This window comes from Grus americana, chromosome 1, assembly GCF_028858705.1.
Source record: "Grus americana isolate bGruAme1 chromosome 1, bGruAme1.mat, whole genome shotgun sequence".
Taxonomy (NCBI): Eukaryota; Metazoa; Chordata; class Aves; order Gruiformes; family Gruidae; genus Grus; species Grus americana.
In genome coordinates this window covers 89,335,728-89,355,695 of record NC_072852.1, presented here as the reverse complement: position 1 = coordinate 89,355,695, position 19,968 = coordinate 89,335,728, and the positions used below count along the sequence as shown (strand labels likewise).

The following is a 19,968-nucleotide window of genomic DNA, read 5'->3' as shown; positions in this document are numbered from 1 at the left end:
ATTAGGTGACGTGAGTAATCTGAAATGTCCCTGGGCAAAACTTCTGAATTAGGAACTCAGAAAAAGCTGGACGGTCTCCTGACCTCGTGCACTAACCACCTAGATAACTCTGATGTTGAATTCTCTTTCCACCCAGCCTTTTAGCCTGGGAGGACCTGCTCTAATGGTCCTTTTGCAGTGACCGAGGGGATTCTTTATTGAGCTTCCCATGGATAAATTTTTTCTTCAGCTCTTAAATGCTGGGATATGCCTCCCTTGTGACAGTAGGGTCAAGCCTCAAGACGAAAATGTAGCAACCATGACACTCCAGATGTACTCCTGGGTTCCTTAGAAAACCGAACATGCAATCTCCATTAAGAAGTTCCAGCATGTGGGATGTGGTCTGCTTATAATTCCCAAAATTGTCAACAAAAATGGATAAAAAATATTACCACTGTACAGGCAGGGAAACTGAAGTAGGCAGGAGAGATTTGCCAAGGTCAGCAAGAGAGCCAAGAGCAAAATCAGGCCTCCCACTGCCTGCTGTTAGACACAACGCACTAGGCTGCAGCTGGTAGTGGTGGGGGATAAATGAGCACTTCCCACAAAGGAGATGGACAGCCATTGCTGCAAATTCTCATCAGTCACACTGGTTTAATGGGTAAGAACGACAGACATCTCTGAACCTGACTGTCCCACTGATAACAGCGATGGGGGCCATGGGCTAGACTGCATATCACAGGCAAAGCCCATTGTGCAGGTTGATGGTAAATCCCTCATCATGTACAAAGCCTCTTGGCACTCCCCAGCAGACAGAAGGCTGCACAGCCCTGCCCTGTCAAGAGCTCTTCTGCCTTGAAGAAACGGTACAGAGATCCTACTCACCCTTTTGTAGCTTGGCATGTTGTGCACGGGCCTCTCAAAGTGGCCCCAAGAATGAGTGTTGACCCCACCATCACATGACAAGCTGTTTTGACATTTAATAATCCACCAAGACTGGAGCCTGGCAGTGTATTTTCTTCTCTTTCCAGCCCTCCCACGCATTGCATCTTTATGTCATGCTGTGGCTACCAGACCAAGCAGAGAGATACTGCTTTTGTCCTTCTTCCTTTATGTCTTTTTGCAGGGCTAACACACCAGCTTGTCCTTTCTGGTGAAGAGTCCTCAGCTTCGCTGCACTCCCAAAGAGAGGCCAGCCTCCCTTTGTCACCGACACCCACCAGACCCCTCTGCCAGGGACCCCTCTGGGCGGATTCCCAGAGCTCGCTCTCAGGTCAGCTCGAGATCTTCTGTATTCATTGTTACCTACAGTAAAGAGAGGGCTTTGTGTAAGTAAGGCTCTTATATTTTCATTTTTCCCCTACGTTGTTTTCTTTGGGAAAGTTAAACAGCAGCTGGAAGAGCTCTATTTCAACCCCAGTATTATTTTCTGAACCAGATGCTTATTCTGTACACAGAAACAATAGGAAGTTCCTCTGAAAGCGATGGCACCACAGTATCTTTAAATTACTTGGTATTTTGGCAGCAGCTATTTTCACCTGCAGAAAGCAGCTTAGGGTTAAGAATGAAGGTGTAGATGAAGCATTACTGATCACAGCTCTAGTCTGGTCAGTGCTTCTATTATAAACCTTTATATTTTCCCTTTAGGAATTTTTCTTTGGGCTGAAACCCAGCATACTGGACAGAATTACTATTGATCCTTATTACTTTTACTGCTGCAGCTGAGACACATCTTGAAAACATATATTAAGTTTTGAATTTGTGTTGGGTTTTGTGTGGCAAGGTTTTGGTAGCGGGAGGGGCTACAGGGGTGGCTTCTGTGAGAAGTTGCTAGAAGCTCCCCCTGTGCCTGATAGAGCCAATGCCAGCCGGCTCCAAGATGGACCCGCCCCTGGCCTAGGCCAAGCCAATCAGCGCCTCTGTGATAACATATTTAAGAAGGAAAACAAAAGAGTTAAAAGAAGCTTTTGCAGCCGGAGAGAGGAGGGAGAAGATGTGAGAAACTCCGCAGACACCAAGGTCAGTGAGGAAGGAGGGGGAGAAGGCGTTCCAGACACCAGAGCAGAGATTCCCCTGCAGCCCATGGTGAAGACCATGGTGAGGCAGGCTGTCCCCCTGCAGCCCATGGTGAAGACCATGGTGAGGCAGGCTGTCCCCCTGCAGCCCATGGAGGAAGGATGAGGGGGTGTAGAGATTCCACCTGCAGCCCATGGAGGACCCCACGCTGGAGCAGGTGGAGGCACCTGAAGGAGGCTGTGGCCCGTGGGAAGCCCACACTGGAGCAAGTCCGGGCCGGACCGGTAGACCCATGAAGAGGGGAGCCCATGCCAGGGCAGGTTTGCTGGCAGGACTTGTGACCCCGTGGGGAACCCCACGCTGGAGCAGTCTGCTCCTGAAGGTCTGCACCCTGTGGGAGAGACCCCACGCTGGAGCAGTCTGCTCCTGAAGGTCTGCACCCTGTGGGAGAGACCCCACGCTGGAGCAGTCTGCTCCTGAAGGTCTGCACCCTGTGGGAGAGACCCCACGCTGGAGCAGTCTGCTCCTGAAGGTCTGCACCCTGTGGGAGAGACCCCACGCTGGAGCAGTCTGCTCCTGAAGGTCTGCACCCTGTGGGAGAGACCCCACGCTGGAGCAGTCTGCTCCTGAAGGTCTGCACCCTGTGGGAGAGACTACGCTGGAGCAGTTCGTGAAGGACTGTAGCCCGTGGGAGGGACTCCATGCTGGAGCAGGGGAACGATGAGAGGAGTCCTCCCCCTGAGGATGAGGAAGCGGCAGAGGCAGTGTGTGCTGAACTGACCCCAACCCCCATTCCCCGTCCCCTTGTGCCGCTGAGGGGGGAGGAGGTTGAAGCCGGGAGTGAAGTTGAGCCTGAGAAGATGGGAGGGGTGGGGGGCGGTGTTTTAAGACTTGATTGTATTTTCTCATTGCTCTACTCTGTTTTGCCTAGTAATAAATTAGATGAATCTCCTCTCTACATTCAGTCTGTTTTGCTCCTGACGGTAATTAGCGAGTGATCTCCCCCTGTCCTTATCTCGACCCAAGCCTTTTGTTATACTTCTCCTCTCCCATCCCGCTGGGGGAGGGGTGAGTGAGCGGCCGCGTGGCACCCAGCTACCGGCTGGGCCTAAACCACGACAGAATTAGACCAGAGATCCCTTATTTTTTGAATCCTTCCACTATTTTACCAGTTTGGTACTGTGTTGCTCAAACCCCCTTCCCCATTCAGCCGTGCATAACCATTGACTACCTAATGCAAAAGTATTCTAGAGCTTAATAGAGAAAAATAGTTTTGCTACACGATTTTTTATATCACCTATAGGAGTACAGGCTTGTTTTGACTCTCTTTTTCGTCTCTGCAGAGCAACGTGAACCCTTGTAGAAAAGATCTTCTTTTCCAGCAAACAGTTTTGCTGCGTCACTGCTATTCACCTCTTGCTTTCTGTAGAGCTTCACTGATTTCATCTCAGGAAAAGCAGCTGAAGTTTCACATCAATAATAATCCTCTCGGAGCAGGACTCAAGCATGCTCCAGCAAACCTGGCCAGACTGCAGCACACCTACCAGACCAGCCATATGTAGAGTCTCAGGAGGCTTTGACCACTACTGCAGAAAGGAGCAACCTAAAGTTGCTTTGTAAAGTGAAGCACCAGTTATGGATAATTGTTGAGAAAATAAATAGGATTTGCTGTTTGCGATTGCTTTTCTGCAGTTCTAAAACTGAACCAGGGATGTTGTCAGGAGCCAACATTTTCTGGATGCTCCATGTTAATATCTGCCTTTGCTACACTCAGGGACACACAGTGCAGGAGGAACTGATTTGAGGAAGCATGGAGAAACGACAGCTTTTGCTGAAAGGAGTTTTCTCATACTTTTATCATGATATTTCTGGGTTTGGATGAAAAAACATATTCAGAATAACAAAACCTGAATTGCTTTCTTCTCCTTTATCCCTCTCACTTTTCCCTCTTGTTTACTTCTCTGTTTTACTTAGCAACTGGTGTAAAGAGGAGAAAAAGAGGTGAAAAATAAACAAATGAAAATATTTTTTAATAGAAGGGAGAGAGGGTGCTTCTGTTTCTGCCAGACAAAACAGAAATGTTGCACCAAAACAGAAAATCTGTGAAAGCGGTTGTTGGGGGAAATTTTGTCAGACTATTTTTATTGGTATTTTTATCACCATCATCATTAACCCACTATGCTTTCAGCACTACCTCTCACTGCTAGGGAATACTGATGAATACTTCAGAAGTCCTGGAGTGAATCCAAAGACCTCAATTCCCCAGATGGGGTCAGGCCATAAAAGCAGGAGGGTGTCAAGCAGTGTCACAAGGGCAATTCCAGCTGTGGAGCTGGTGATTCATTGCTCCTGTCCCTGGACTAATGACTACCTTTTCCTCGTCACATCTTGATCTTTCACTGCCACAGAGCGCAAACAACAAGCAACTCTCAGGCAAGAAAGTAATCCTTTGCCAGAAGAAATCACCTCAAAATATCTATGCTCTGATGTTCTGACCAAGGGGGATCTCATCCAATCCCTGAATTTTCCGTTCCTCCAAGAACAACGTATCAGGCCAGGACAAGGCAAAGCTAACAGCACTGTTAGCCCTAAACTGCTAGGGACATCCCCCTGCAGGAAGTTGGGCTGCATGCCGTGCCCCAAGGTCTCCTCATGGCCATGGGCAAAGGCCAGTTACCCTCTGCAGGACACTGCTTAAACTCAGTACTGATCAAAGCTGTGGCTGTCTAGACTCTAGGATCAAGAAATACTTTTGCACGTTTGCTATGGAACAAGATCGAGATAATGCGCTATGACAGCTTCTCCCTCCAAGAGGTCCCAGGGAAGAGACCTCTTACCACAGTATCACATCTTGCAGTTGCATACCTGTGCATCAAGCACAGGGCATCTGAAAAGTTTGTATGAGCAGTATGCCACATGACCAGCACTTCAGAAGAATTTGTCCTCTTTTCACAAATCTAAATGTAGCTGCTAGACAGGTTCACCCAATGTTTGATAAAGCTGGTGCCAGATGCAATACAGGCCCACTCAGACAAGACAGAGATGCTGGCATTTGGAAGAGGTTGTGCTGCAAGAAAATATGATAAAAATCCATAAGCTGTCAAGTGAACCTATTTGCTTGACTGCTATCACAGGTGGGAGGGTACAGCCAGAGATAACTCTCTTCTGAGACTGCTCTTCCTCATTGCCAGACAAAAGGGCAGCATTGCTGCTGCATCTCACTCCTGTGACCCATCTGCAAAAACTGTCTAAGAACAAGGAAATCAAAGGGTTTAGCTTCATAATTTCTCTTAAAACATATGCGAGAGATTTTTAAGGTTAGGGGCTCAGTTTTCCTGCTTTGTCCAAGTTCTTTCTACAGTGAAGTAAAACAAGGAATGGTCAAGGAGTTGATGTAGTCCCACAGGACAAAGCAAAGGGATGGGAAATGGGGTCTTGCTCTGTGCTGGGGAAGAGTTATACAACTGTAAAGAAAAAGTACTTTGACTTTGGTGACTGTTGTGTAGAGTGAGTGATTTATCATATTTCAAATTTTCATCTGGATTTGAGACAAACATATTTTGGCATATTAGCTTCTCCCGTGGGTATATCCCAAACATTCTCAATTCTTGGTGGGAAGGACTATCCTGGAAAGAATTAGGCAGGTTGAGGGGTGAGTCACTGCCCTTGTTCCTTCAGCTGATGGCATATGTTTAGTCCCCAGGGAAATTACAGAGAAATGAAACCTCCCTATTAATGGATCCAACAAAAGAGGCATCCCAGCCAGCTGCAAAAGGCTGATACAGACATAACAGCATTAGGCTTTGCCGTTACCCTTGAATTCATTCGGTTTGTGACCATGCGCTGTGCTCATGAGCAAGAGGGAGCTGCCTCCCTGGAGCAGCTTGCAGCAAGGCCAACACAGCAACAGAAGGTGGGGATACAATGCCTGTACCTGAGCAAAGACAAACTCACTACGGATGGTACAACAACACACGAAGAAAGGAGTAATTAACCATGCGAGGCATTTCTACAGAGATTGATGGGTCCTTCTCTATAGCCTTCACCATGTCACCAGTCTAAAACTAAAAGGTTAGTTGCAGAAACTGAGTTCCATCAGGCCTCATGTGCTGAGAAGAACCAGCAAGCAGTATGGTGGCTGCTTGCACTTCCCTTGGCTTCAGGCCACAGGAAAGTAAATGAAAGCAAAGTAGGAAGGACTTGAATGCCCCTGTTCCAAATGTGTCGTGTACAGGTTGCTTGACACAGAGACTACGGGGAGGGAACAGAGAGCAGAGTGCCAATTGCTATCTGCTAAGCATTCTGCAAGTGGTTGCCACCACGACTGGAGCTTCTTGTGAAGACACTTGGAAGAAAGTGAGAGAGATATGGCCAGGGGAGAGCAGGGAGAAGACTGAGCAGCAAGTGAAGGAGGCAGAGAAACTCAGACCATGTTCAAAGAGTAAAGAGCCCCTCAGCAGTGGTGCAAGCGTGGGAGGAGAGGGTTGGGTAGAGGAAAAACAGCTGCTGGTGAGTAGGGGGGAAGCAGATGCATGTAAGGGGATGGAGTGAGGGGCAGTAGGGAAAGCACTGTGTCTAAAGGGCTCTGCAAAGGTCACACCAGAGGTAGAAATCTTTCTTTTATGGGTTGCAAATTGCAATTACATTGGATGTGTTAGAGGGGCATGCCACTGTAAACAGAAGTGGTTTATCTAAAGAGCAAACCTCTCTGCTAAGAGGTTATCTACAGAAGTTTGGAGACATTAAGAGGCAATTTTTAACCTTGGCAGCTGCCTTACCCAGTCTCCCCAAAAAGCCAGATGAAACCTGATGGATACAGGGTTCTGCAATGCTAAGGGATATTTCTTGTTTAATGTTCCTGATTTATACAATGATAATAAGAGCCCAAGGAAAGCACTGTTCTGCCATTCTCTCTCTATAGGTCAGAAGTTTAAGGTTTTAGTATTGCCGTAATTTTTTTTTTAAACAGGCTAGACACCATATATCTTTCCCACTAGCTGGTATTCTGCAGCAACAGCCTCATTTGTATTCTGTCTTTTACTTGAGAAAAAAAAAACCACTCTGCATTGCCACAACTAAGTACTTCCCCACTGAGATACAGAGATTGCCAAACAGTCACACTAAATTCAACATGTCCCTGCTAACATATTTTATTCATACCGATAGTCTGCTTCACAGTGTGTTCCCAAAGACTTGCTTTAAAATTTAAGCTCCAGACATCCAACAAAATATATAAAGCAAAATAAAGTGAGTGTCTTTTTCTACGTAGCTGTACAATTGAGTTGCCTCTCCTTCAAGGCTGACCTATCACAGATTTCGGGCTGGTTTGTTTTTTTCCCACACAGGGCTTGAGTGCCTACCTGTGCAAAGGAGAAATTTGTGACTTCTTAAAGTGTTATTGTCCATAAAGTCCTGCTCCTTTTCCAGTTAAAAATTAATTTCAGGCTGTGGAGAAGTTTTGGACTGGATGATCCCTCAAAGTGAGGCTTCCTCCAAGATCGTGTTCATGAGTGGACCCCACCAGGACATGCAAAGTCCCTGACACCAAACTACCACTTGGGGCACTGTATTTCTGTCTTGAGGAGCAGGAGTGGCCATATCTGTTGGGGATTAAAGTCTCACTGGCTCCTCTTGGTTGGATCTTCGCACAGTAGCCTTTTCCTCACACTCTAACCTTGCTTGTAAAAGGAAATCCAGCTAAACCCATGAAGTAACTTCAGGCAAGGTGTTGCAGGGAATCTGATGGCTTTGTGGGCCAGAGCCATATTTCATAGGGTTTTTCTTTGCTGTCAGCAAGTCAACAGTTTCACCCATGGGTCTGGGCAGAACTGACAGGAGCATCCTCCAGGTACAATAAAGGCTGTGTAACATTTGGCACTCTGACACACATTGGGTACTCCTGGGTCTGGGAAGTATCTGGACTAAACTAGACTCTTTCCACAGCCCACAGGGAAAGACAGGTTCTCCAAGGGATGGCTCACAGACTCTCAGACATGTCCCAAGGTAGGAGGACTCACAATCCGGAGCTGCTTCCATCGTGTCAGGGAGATGCAGGCAGAGTTCACAGTGGGCATGGCTACTTTTCCGATACTCAGACTGAACGAGGCAGATCTATCCTTTCTTTTGTGGACAGAGCAAAACACCTGGGGAGAAATGGGGAGAAAAGAAATGTCAGCTACTGGTGGTGATCTGTGTGAGGAGCAACAAGCCAGAGAAGATGCCTCCCCTTACCCTGCATGAGAAATTTCCTGTAACAGTTGAGTTTCCTCTCATTGGTTCTTACTGCAACCACTTTTTGAATTTTTACTGGTGTCAATATGAGTTCACCCTTGGTGCCATATATGCTCTCTAGGGTCAAGAGATTGCGCACTGCTCCATGAGTGACAGTGCAGTCCAGGAATGGCAAGACTGTGCTGCTCCATGGGAGGAAAGGTGAGCTGGGAGCCAAACAAGGTCATCAGGGCAGGTCCAGTGGCAATAACCACAATCAGCCACAGCCCAGGGATGTCCAGGCAAGGCCAAAGTTGCAAGGAAGGTCTGAGGTCAAGCTGGGAACTCAAGTCACTGTGGTCCAAGGCTAGATACAACACACACTCAAGACAGCTCAGGCAAGAGCTAAGGCCAAGGGACCGAGCTTCAATGCCTTCCTGGGCCCCAGTGGGTGATGGAGAGTCCAGAGGAGGCTGGTTGGGGCAATGACAGCTTGCTGGTGACAGCCATCCCAAGGGGGAGCCTAGGAATAATGTTACCCCATGGCTGGTTAAGCACTTCTAACCCTTAGCCAATAACAAGACTTATCCTCAGACATTCAGCTTTTTAATTGACACCATACTTTATTCTAAGACCTCTCCCTCTCCCACTCCTCGATGTTACGTGACTATTAATAGCCTCTTCCGCAAGGAGCTGGAAGCAGAGGGAGAGCTAAGAAAATTATATTACAAAATACTACAATTGATGCCCTGCAAAGGACTGGAGAAGAGACACTCACTGCCAGCTTCTCCTTCTCCCACCAGAGCCTCCCAGGTGGCACCAGCTCCCTGGCTTGGGCAGCTTGGCCACAGCTGTAATTCAGCACGAGTCAAAAATTTTATTTCAGCAGGAAAAGCTGAAACAGCAGAGGGCTTCTTGTCACTGTCTCTGGACAAGCCCAGGAGAGGCAGAAATGGTTTGTTTAATGCTGTCTCTCATTATTCCTGGCACTTTATGTCTCATTAAGTGTCCTAGTTTTGTAACTAACTCCTGCTGAGCTCAACATTTGATACACATTTATGGGTGGCCTGTTGGCTGTAATAACGATTGAACTATTCATAATTCCCCTAACCATGTTAACTCCTTCCTTCACATGCCAGGTTTCCTTTAAACAACTGTAAGATAAAGATACTAGGGACTTCAGTTCTTAATGCAGAATGAATTACATTTATCTGGACAATTTATTACCATAGCTATATACTGCAATTCGACACACTTCTTCGGAGTCTAGTGTCCTAATATCTTTTACACTGCTCCCCTTCTGTATCTACTATGCCTTTTACCATGGATGTATCCATACAGATGGATGCCTGATACAGATTCCCCTCAGAAAAAGGTCGGCAGCACACACATCAGTATTCATTCACTTGTATGGATTGGGAACAGGAGCCAAAAGACCCTTCCTGCCCATTACAGGTGGGAATTAGAAATAAGGGACCTCTGTTCAGGAACTCTCTTGTGATATGAGTGATCTTGTCAGCTTCCCCCGTTTTCCAGCTTGCTTTCTTTGCAAAAGGTCAACAAGAATTCAAAACAGAGCCCAGCAACATGTTGACCCAACCTGACAACTGATGCAAACAGGGCAGCCACAAGCACTCAGCACAAGTTTGACAGACGTAAGTATTTTTCGAGATGACAGCACATTTAACCTGTCTCTTCTGAAAGCGTCATGCATGATCACCTTGGAGATAGCTAGACAGGTCTGTGATTTAGGTTAATTTTCCTTTCATTCACTTGAAGCACAGAGTCACTTAGCCTGGCCACTCTGAAAAGATGTGGTTTTGTGTCTACAGTGAAACAAATTCAATCTATGTATATTTTGGAGCATAACTGAAAAGTCACATAGGTCTAAAATGAAGGTCAGTATCTCGGGTTACTTTAAACTCAAGCTGGAAGTTATGTGCAGCTTCAACCAAAGAGCCTGACATAGAAGTGTGGCTGATTTCAGACTTCTGATTTGGAGGAGAATGCTCTCAGAAATTAAGCTGTGTGTAGGATGGTAGTGAAGATGGCTTTGTACTGAGTCTGGCTGGGATGGAGTTAATCTTTTTCACAGCGGCCCGTATGGTGCTGTGCCTTGCATCTGTGGCTAAAATAGCATTGGTAACACACCAATGTTTTGGCTATTGCTGAGCAGTGCTGGCACAGCATCAAGGCTTTCTCTCCAACGCCCCACCACCAACCTCAAAGGTCTGTAGGCTGGAGATGGGCAAGAGTTTGGGAGGGAACCTAGTTGGGACAGCTGACCCAAACTGACCAAAGGGATATCCCATACCATATGACATCACACTCAGCAATAAAAGCTGAGGGAAAGGAGGAGGATAGAATCATAGAATCATTTTGGTTGGAAAAGACCTTTAAGATCATCAAATCCAGCCATTAACCTAGCACTGCCAAGTCCACCACTAAACCATGTCCCTACACATCAACACATCTTTTAAATACCTCCAGGGATGGTGACTCAACCACTTCCCTGGGCAGCCTGTTCCTATGCTTTACAACCCTTTTGGTGAAGAAAATTTTCCTAATATCCAATCTAAACCTCCCCTGGTGCAACTTGAGGCCATTTTCTCTTGTCCTATCACTTGTTACTTGGGAGAAGCGACCAACACCCACCTGGCTACAACCTCCTTTCAGGTAGTTGTAGAGAGCAATAAGGTCTCCCCTCAGCCTCCTTTTCTCCAGGCTAAACAACCCCAGTTCCCTCAGCTGCTCCTCACAGGACTTGTGCTCTAGACCCTTCACCAGCTTCATTGCTCTTCTTTGGACATGCTCCAGCACCTCAATGTCTTTCTGGTAGTGAGGGGCCCAAAACTGAACACAGGAGTTGAGGTGCAGCCTCACCAGTGCTGAGTACAGGGGGATGATCACTCCCCTAGTCCTGCTGGTCACACTATTTCTGATACAACAGCCAGGATGTTGTTGGCCTTCTGGGCCACCTAGGCACACTGCTGGCTCATATTCAGCCAGCTGTTGGCCAACACCCCCAAGTCCTTTTCAACCAGGCAGCTTTCCAGCCACTCTTCCCCAAGCCTGTAGCGTTGCATGGGGTTGTTGTGACCCAAGCGCAGGACCTGGCACGTGGCCTTGTTGAACCTCATACAGCTGGCCTCGGCCCATTGATCCAGCCTGTCCAGATCCCTTTGTAGAGCCTTCCGACCCTCAAGCAGATCAACACTTCTGCCCAACTTGGTGTCATCTGAGAACTTACTGAGGGTGCACTCGATTCTCTCATCCAGATCATTGATAGAGATATTAAAGAGAACTGGCCCCAGTACTGAGCCCTGGGGAACACCACTTGTGACTGGCCACCAACTGGATTTAACTCCATTCACCACAACTCTTTGGGCCTGGCCATCCAGCCAGTTTTTTACCAAGCGAAGCGTACACCCGTCCAAGCCGTGAGCAGCGATTTCTCCAGGAGACTGCTGTGGGAAACGGTGTCAAAGGCTTTACTAAAGTCCAGGTAGACAACAGCCACAGCCACAGCCACAGGATAGGGGGCATTCGTGGTTATTTCATTTGTCTTCCCAAGCAACTGCTATGCATGCTGATGCCCTGCTTCCCAGAACATGGCTGGACATCTGCCTGCTGATGGGAAGTAGTGAATGAATTCCTCTTTTCGCTTTGCTCCTGTGCACAGCTTTTACTTGTCTTAATAACTGTATTTATCTCAACCCACAAGCTTTCCCATCTCATTTTCTCCCCCTGTCCTGTGGAGAAAGGAGAGTGAGAGACCGGCTGTGTGGGTGTCTGGCAGCAGTCAAGGTCAACCCACCACAGGGTTCTGGACAAAGATTAATTTTCTTGACTGATTCTTTCCACTTTGGTTACTGCTGATCACAAAGAAAACAGATGATGTAAATCTCAAAGGCATTTTCATGTGAGAATTGTCAATTTGATTCAATACTGCCAACCCCAAACATTCAATAATCAACAGTCCTGATTAAAAAGAAAAAAGCACTTGGGGTCTTACCTTTTAAGTCTTGGCATTTGAGTCCACAAGGATGTGGGGTTTTTGACCAGATATCCTAGTTCAAGCTTGTGTCACCCTACCGAGAGTGGCCCCACTCTCACAAGTGCCTGTTTTATTTTCCTGCTGCTTGTCTTAGGTCAACCCTAGCAGTCAGGAGGAGAGTCAAACAAGCTTCATGATCTGGCTGGTAAAAACAGGGACAAGAAGGGTCTCGTTCATTCTCGCAAAATATTTTGCTTCAGTTAGCAGCCAGGCTGTGTTCAGAGTCTGCCATAGGGTGGCCCAGAAGGAGCGGATGACACAGGAGATCTGCACAGGAGTCCAGTTTGTCACCGCAGCATTTCTCACTGCACGCAGAAGTTCCTGTCAGCAGGGGAAAAAAAAACAATCACTGATTTCTGTCAAGTGCTCTGACTGCAGTATTTCCATCTTTGTCCTGCATTGCTTTATGCAAGGTTTAGACACTTACTATTGGTGTCTCGGGCTTTTGCTGAAGGATGGTGTTTTGAGACATGGCTGTTATGAAATGAAGAAAATGCACAAAATCACCTCCGCAGGGGTGAAAAAAACAAATTGCAATGCACAGGCTTGAGTGTCAGAGAACACGCATCTCTAGAAAGGATTTAGTTATTTTCTCACCCCATGAAACAAGTGACATCTCTCAGAAAAGACTCCCTGTGGGGAACCTGATCCTTTGGGAGGGAGGATGAGTTAGTGATTAGAGATGAAATGCAAAGGTGTTCTCAGCATAGCGGCTGGTTGCTCAATTTTCTAATACAGTACATTACATTGTTAATGGAAATGTAGCTTTGTACCTTCTGTTTTTCTCCCAGTAGAATTAATTTCAGCACTGTTTGCATGCCAAGCATGCACACTCACAGCTGTGAGCTCTGGGGAGAGGGAGAAGGCACAGCTTGGACCTGCACAGATAAGATCACAAAAAGTCTGCAACAGGGCTGGGACCTGAACCCATTGCCTTTGCCAAGTGACTTCACCACAAGACCATCTTTGCTCCTGCCCACAGGAACTGTCCCACACCATTACAGCCTGACCTCAGAAGCCAGTAGATTGGGAGAAAAGCATGTGGCTGTTTTGAAGTCCTTTAGGAGATCCACAGGATCAGGAGTTTTCTATTCTACTCTGCGATGCAGCAAAGAGGGGAAAAAACCCACCATTTCCCACCAAGCAGCTATTCCTTCCCAGTACACTAATCCAACCTGCACCTCTGTTCCTGCAGATATCTCTCTGTTTCAAGGTTGCATGTGTCATTTATTAAGAAATAAAAGAGAGCAGGGAGGAATAGCTTTTAAAGAAGTAGGCCGTGCACAGGCAGGGAAACAAGGCTGCTTATGCTAAGTCTGGGAACCCTGGGAGAGGAAAGTACCATAGGAGTGCCACATGGCTGTGCTGCCAGTATACGTACCATGTTGCTAATGTAGCTCTCCACACGCCACTTATGGAGACAATTGTGGAACGAGAGACACAGAGCTTAGTAAATCTGATGGTCACAAAATGGGAAAGTAAAGGGAGTAACTTTTTCCATGCAACAGGAGCCACCATGCCAAGCTGAAAGCCCTGGGAAACAAAGGAGCAGGGCATGTAAGTACTTCCTTGGGAGCTGACTGCAAATGAAGCAGCTGGAGTTTTCACTTGGATTTGCAGCTGCGTGTTTGTGAAGAAAATGTGGGTGGAAAAGCTGGAGAAACACCAGGAGAGAGTTTCTGAGAGGACTGCAGGCTTGTACTTGAGAGAGGGGAAAAGTACCTCCTGCTGTGCTGGTATGCTCAAGGTACACAAACAGCAGGAATATCCAATGTGTATTTCATCCTGTTGGAAGCGAGGCACAAAAGCCCAACTCCTAATTAGCTGCTCAGACCAAAAGGAGATTATCTATTTTCCAAGTGCTTAGGCAAAAGAAGAGTGAAATCATAACATGAGAGGTAGAGCTTCTGCTCTATTATTGTGGTGCCACAGCGCAGCATCTTAAATAAAGTCAGCAATATTATTTTGTGCGTGCTTAGGAGCAAACTGTAATCCCTCATCCAACGTTACCGGAGTCTGCAGAGTTAGCTCAGTGTAAATGATACCATAACTATATATACACAGCCATTAACTTACTTGGTTCCAATCAGCATAACTGCTATCATTGCTTTGTGTACTGAAAGAAGAAAAAAACAGCAGAAAACTTGTTTACTGGCAAGTTTGTTTCCAGAAAGACAGTTTGCATGTATTTTTTACATCTCTGGAGAACAAAGCTCTTAACACCAACAAGACACAAACTTCCTGAAGTCAAAACCTTTCAGGCCAGAGCCTGCTTTCTTTCCCTCGTGTTACATCAGCAGAGGGTGATTTGTGAACCTGTCAATAAAGTTTATCAGGGGCGGTGAGTCCCCACATGATAATCCCGAATGTTATCTGGCGGCTTATTTAAGCAACCTGGCCTTGGTTAGAGAATCAAAGGGACGATTTGAAGCTGAAAGTCAATGACAGTGGGATTTCAAAACTTCCAGCCCACCTTCGGTGTATCACTGAAGTAACAGTGAATACTTAGTTTAAATGCGCGTAGCCTAGGGCCGCGAAAGGGAGCGCAGCAATGGCCGCCCCGTTATCCCCCGGGCACGCAACAAACTCAAAAGCGCGGAATCCCTTACACCTCCACTCTGCCCTGGAGGTCCCTTTTTTCCCCAGGGGGATGGGGACAGGCCATTTAACCTGCCAACAAGGGACCCACCTTCCTTCGAGGTGACCGCCCCTCCGCTCAGCCTGAGACACCACACACCCCCACACACCCACACCCCCCCGCACACCCACACCCCCACACGGCGGGGAGGGAGAGCGCCGCTCCCGCCTCTCGCAGCGCAGCCCGGGCCGGCAGGGGGCGCGGCGGCGCGAGGCCGGCACCGCCTCCCGCGCCTGCGCATCGGCAGGGCGGTGCGGCGCCGGGTCTCCAAGATGGCGCCGGGGCCGCCTCCCACCGCTGCCGAGGCGTACCGGCCGAATCGCTTCGTCTCGCTGCCGGCCGAGCTCGACCCCAGCACCTTCGACTCGTCTCCGGAGAAGCGCCGTGTCGAAGCTGAGCGCTTGGCCATCCGCGCCCGGCTTAAGCGGCAGTACCAGCTGCAGCTCAACAACCCCAACCCACCGGCCATCATCGTGAGTGGGAAGGAGGGAGCGGGCAGGGGGCCGAGCGGGGGGGCCGCGGGGCCTGTCTACCTCACCCGGCGTCCCGGAGCGGGGCCCGGGCCTGGGTCGGTGCGGGCGGCGCGCCGCCTTCCCCGTGACCTTGGCGTCCTTCCCGGCCTGCGCCAGGGGGCAGCCGGGGCCTGCTGTGCCCCAGCCCCGCGGCGGGGGCAAACGGGGCTGCGCCGAGTTGAGTCGCCGTTGCAGGGCCCCTGGGTCCTCACTGTGGTTCTCTTTCCAATCCAGGAAGATCCTGCCCTACTTCGCTGGGCCTATGCTAGGACGCAGAACGTCTACCCTACTTTCCGTCCGACACCTAAGACGTCCTTTCTAGGAGCTCTTTTTGCAATAGGTCCTATCCTCTTCTGGATTGCTGTCTTCAAAACTGACAGGGTAAGTCTGTTGACAGTCTTGAACGTCAGCGAACACCAAATTGTAAAATGTACATCTGCCTGGAGACTTAATTGGTGGGATCCTCTTGCACCTAAGGACGATTAATACCATAAAAGTAATGAGGGAAGGAAGTCTGATACTGAGCCTTGTAACTGGTTGCAAAGGCCTTCTCTGCTAAGAGCACTAATATTGTACCTTTGGATATTGCCAGAGTTATCCTGATTGGGATGTTTTGCAATAATAAAGTATTCTGTAGCACTGATAGTGTAAATTAATTGTAAGAGACTATTATTTTCAGCTGTTGATGTGCAGTAACTGCACTTTCAAAAAAAAAAAAGTAGGGAGCTTGTGGATGACATTCCTAGCAAGGTCTTTGTGAATTGCTTAACCATTTCTCTAATCTCGTGAAGCAAATGGGGAGGAGTACTTATGCTGATTACAGTGCCTGATCTCAGCTGATTTTTAAGATTTTGGAAGGTTTATTTTGCTTCTGTTCTGACTCCTGAAACGGGGGCATCGAAATCTGAGCAATGGTAGATCATTCTGAAAATACTCAGCTATATATACATACATAAGAAAATGTTAGGTGACTACCAGACTGGCTGTTTTCACTAGTGAATTTGTAACTATTGTAAACTACTCTTATTTCCCTCTTCTGCACAAAAGTAACATTTTTAGATCGTCATAAACTAGGAAGCACAAACATCAATTAAAATTAATAGAATATTTGTAGGGAATGCTGTTTACTGGGATGAATTGAAACTACAGGTTTTAGGAAGCCTGCTGAGCATGTTGATATAAATATTTTTGAGACTTCAACATCTCTGCAGTATTTTGTCATGCTGGTTTTGTTTTGTACATGAAGCTTAGCATGGGAGTGCTTGAAAATAAACCTGTGAGAGTGAAATCTAGACATACTTGCCTGGGAATATTTAAGCTGAAGTCTTTAATGTAGTCTCCAAGATAATTTGTTTTCCTTTATTCCAGTTCCTTTACTGATGTTTGGGGATTTTTCTTGGTTTTCTGGTAGTATATAAAGTACAATAGCCATTATACTCTTTTCTCTGGGGAGTGTTTGTTGTGTGCCTGGGAAAGCAAGAGATAAATTGCGACGTCTTAAGCAAGTCTTCTGGTTTTATCCAGCAGAAGGAATCTGGGCACTATCTGCAGCATCTGTGTACTGTAACAATACCTGTCAGAAAGGTACATGACTGCAGAGTGAGATACAAATGGGCTGAAAGTGAACACAGGCACATTTGGGCAAGTTGTTAAGTTTCTCCATAATTAGATCTCTAAACTGGATTATTTAGCCAGAAGGAGGAGGCAGAAACTAAATGTATAAATGAACTGACACAACTAGTTTGGTGAAAAATGCATCACAGGAATTGGTCTCTACTAGCCTGTGAGAGTAGATAGATTTGCAGAGAGGTCAATCTGAGCACCTCTTCCCTAGCTGGAATGTGAGGCTAAATGCCCTGGTTTGTTTTTTTTTTTTTACTTTTTAACCACAACAGCTGTTACCAGAGTCTGTGCTTATATAATCATTTAGGTTGGAAATGACCCTTAAGATCATGCGGTTCTGTCTTCCTATAGTTCGTGCTGAAGTGCTAGAACTGCTTTTCTCTTACCCCAGGCTGATTGAACCTTCTCAAATAGGATAATGATGAATGTTCTCTTTCTTCCACAGGACCGTAAAGAGAAGCTTATCCAAGAAGGTAAATACAAGCGACCGTTCAGTGTATTTTAAGTTCCCGGAATTGCAGTGCTGTTCGTGGGATATAAATAAAATGAGATGTATTGTGTACTGATGTTTCTCCTTCATAAGAATAAATCTTAATTGCTCATTGGTTGTCTTGCATCTTTAACAGTTATGGAAGGTTTAAAAATGCATGATCTTTATATCTGACTCAGATACAGAGATACACACTCAACCAGTGTGCTCCTCTGGTCTACACACAGAGGCTCCTTTTAAACCGTGAAGTTGCTGCTGTCAGAGCAGCACAGGCTGAAGTTTAAAATTAGTAGCCGGCTAAAATGTTAACCAAGCCCAAAGCAGTTTCCTGAAGAGCTATGGTTGCCTCCTAGGTATTTCTTCCTGGCATTGGTTTGGCTATGTAGTTTGCTCTAATCAGATAATAGGCAAGTTCTGTGATACTTTTTTAATAACTTTAGGAGCCTGGCTGCCTGCTCTCAATAAGTTGAGTTAATTTTTCTTTTCCCTAATAAAATACAAGCCTAAACCATGTATTTGTTTATTGCAATAAACTTCTGGATAAAATTACCATGCCAGACTTGGAAATAGTGAGCTGAAGATTGTCATGGTACATGTGACTAGCGTTTCCACTAATTCTGTGATTCCTGGGAGTGGGAGACAAGAAGTATAAAGATTTTTATTTTCGATGCTGATTCCCTTACAGTATAGGAGAAATACATTTCACCCCTGCAAATGGGCTGTGACTAAAAAAAGCCCACTGAGTGTAACTGAACCTTGTGCCTCCAAAAATGCCTTCTCTGCTTCTTCTTATAAAGCACAAGGCTTTTCTGCCCAGGTCAGTGGTACAGGGTGCTCTGGACTTGTTACCAGAAAGTACCGAAATGTGAGTGCAAGGCAAAGATTTTTAATTCAGACTTGAATTTTCACATGGCCTATAGGTGCCATCGTGATCCACACAACCCTTGTTCTTCAGATGTTGTATGGGAGTGGTTTCTTCCCAAACGTTGAGGTCAATGCCAAGAGCTCAGTCTGATGCAAAAGTTGAAAACTTCCCTCAGCCTGTGGGAAAGCAGCCCGTGTGAAGTCAGCAAAAGCAGTTCTGCAGAGTCCCTTTCCTGCATGATTAGGATGTAAATAAGGGCTGTTTGCTGTCCCTCTCTGTCAGGGGGAGTAGATGAGCTTTTTCACAGAATGACAGAATGGTTGAGGTTGGAAGTGACCTCTGGAGGTCATCTGGTCCAGCCCCTTGCTCAGGATGCACTAGAGCTAGAGCAGGTTGCCCAGGACCATGTCCAGACAGCTTTTGAGTATCTCCAAGGATGCAGACTCCACAGCCTCCTTGGGCAACCTGTGCCAGCGCTTGGTCACCCTCACGGTAAAAATATGTTACCTGATTTTTTTTTTTAAATTTTTTTTTTAAAAAAGTGTTTCCTGTTGTAGCTCTTCCCTTTCCTGCTTGGGTCATGAAACGTTGGGGCTGTGGGGAGCTTGGCACTGATGCTGCGTGCAGCAGCTGTGCTAGGCCATGGCCTGCTTTTGCAATCCCGTATGTGCTCCCAGCAACGCTCTTGCACCTGGCTCTGCAGCTTGTTCTGCTAGCTTAACTAAAGCAAACCCAGATGATTCTCTCTGCAGAACAGCTTCTAAAAGACTGTCACAAAGGATACTACAAGATACGGCTGTGGGTCAGTGCAGAGAGGCATCAATGCACGGAGAAAGTGGTATTTAGGGAAAGATATAATTGCTTGTCTGAGCATGCTAAATTAACTATCTTCCTGCTGCCACAAACTAATTTGATCTCCCAGGACCCATTTCCTCAGCTAATTGGAACTTGAGTTGCCACACATGTAAATTCTCCCTTGCAGCTGTATTTGTTTCAGGCCGGTTGAACAAATGGTTCGGGATGGGTTGTAGATGAGTGCAGCACCTCCAGTCTTTCAGGCCGGCCTGGGACTGATGCTTGCGGCACCTGCCACAGCCTTTGCAGATGAGAGTGTTAGATGCTACGTCCCTGCAGATTTGAGCGCGGTGCTTGGGGAAATGCTGCCCTACTTTTCTCTCTCTTATTTGCAGAATTCTCCAAGCTGTTTTCTTGCAAGGAATGAATGTGCTATGCTACTGGAGGCGGGGTTGGTGGCTTGAGGCAGTCGTGCTGGGCACAGAGAAGGAAAGGGGAGTTTCCCTCTAGAAATTTAGGGTGAAGACAGGAGAGTGAATGTGCCTGATGGAATTTTACCCTTGACTGATGCATTACTACCCGTGGCTGCTTCAGTGATGAGACTATAGCAAGAGAAGCTCAAGCCTGCAGGTCACTGGATGATAATTCAGGTCCCAAACAGAAAACAAGCTTTTCCCATCTGCCTGTGAAACATTTAGACCTCATTTATCCCTGGATCAGTCTGATTAAATCAGCTTCTCTGGCAAATTGATTCTCCTGAACATCCTTTTCTGAGCTGGCTAT

General features: G+C 46.8%; 1 protein-coding gene across 1 annotated transcript; it reads left to right on the top strand.

The window, feature by feature from the left end:
- Positions 1 to 15,128: 15,128 nt before the first annotated feature.
- NDUFB4 (NADH:ubiquinone oxidoreductase subunit B4) lies at positions 15,129 to 17,637 on the top strand. Its single transcript, XM_054813541.1, has 3 exons — positions 15,129 to 15,373; positions 15,647 to 15,793; positions 17,481 to 17,637. Exons 1-3 carry the CDS (start codon positions 15,173 to 15,175, stop codon positions 17,538 to 17,540), a joined length of 408 nt encoding a protein of 135 aa, XP_054669516.1. The 5' UTR covers positions 15,129 to 15,172; the 3' UTR covers positions 17,541 to 17,637.
- Positions 17,638 to 19,968: the final 2,331 nt, after the last annotated feature.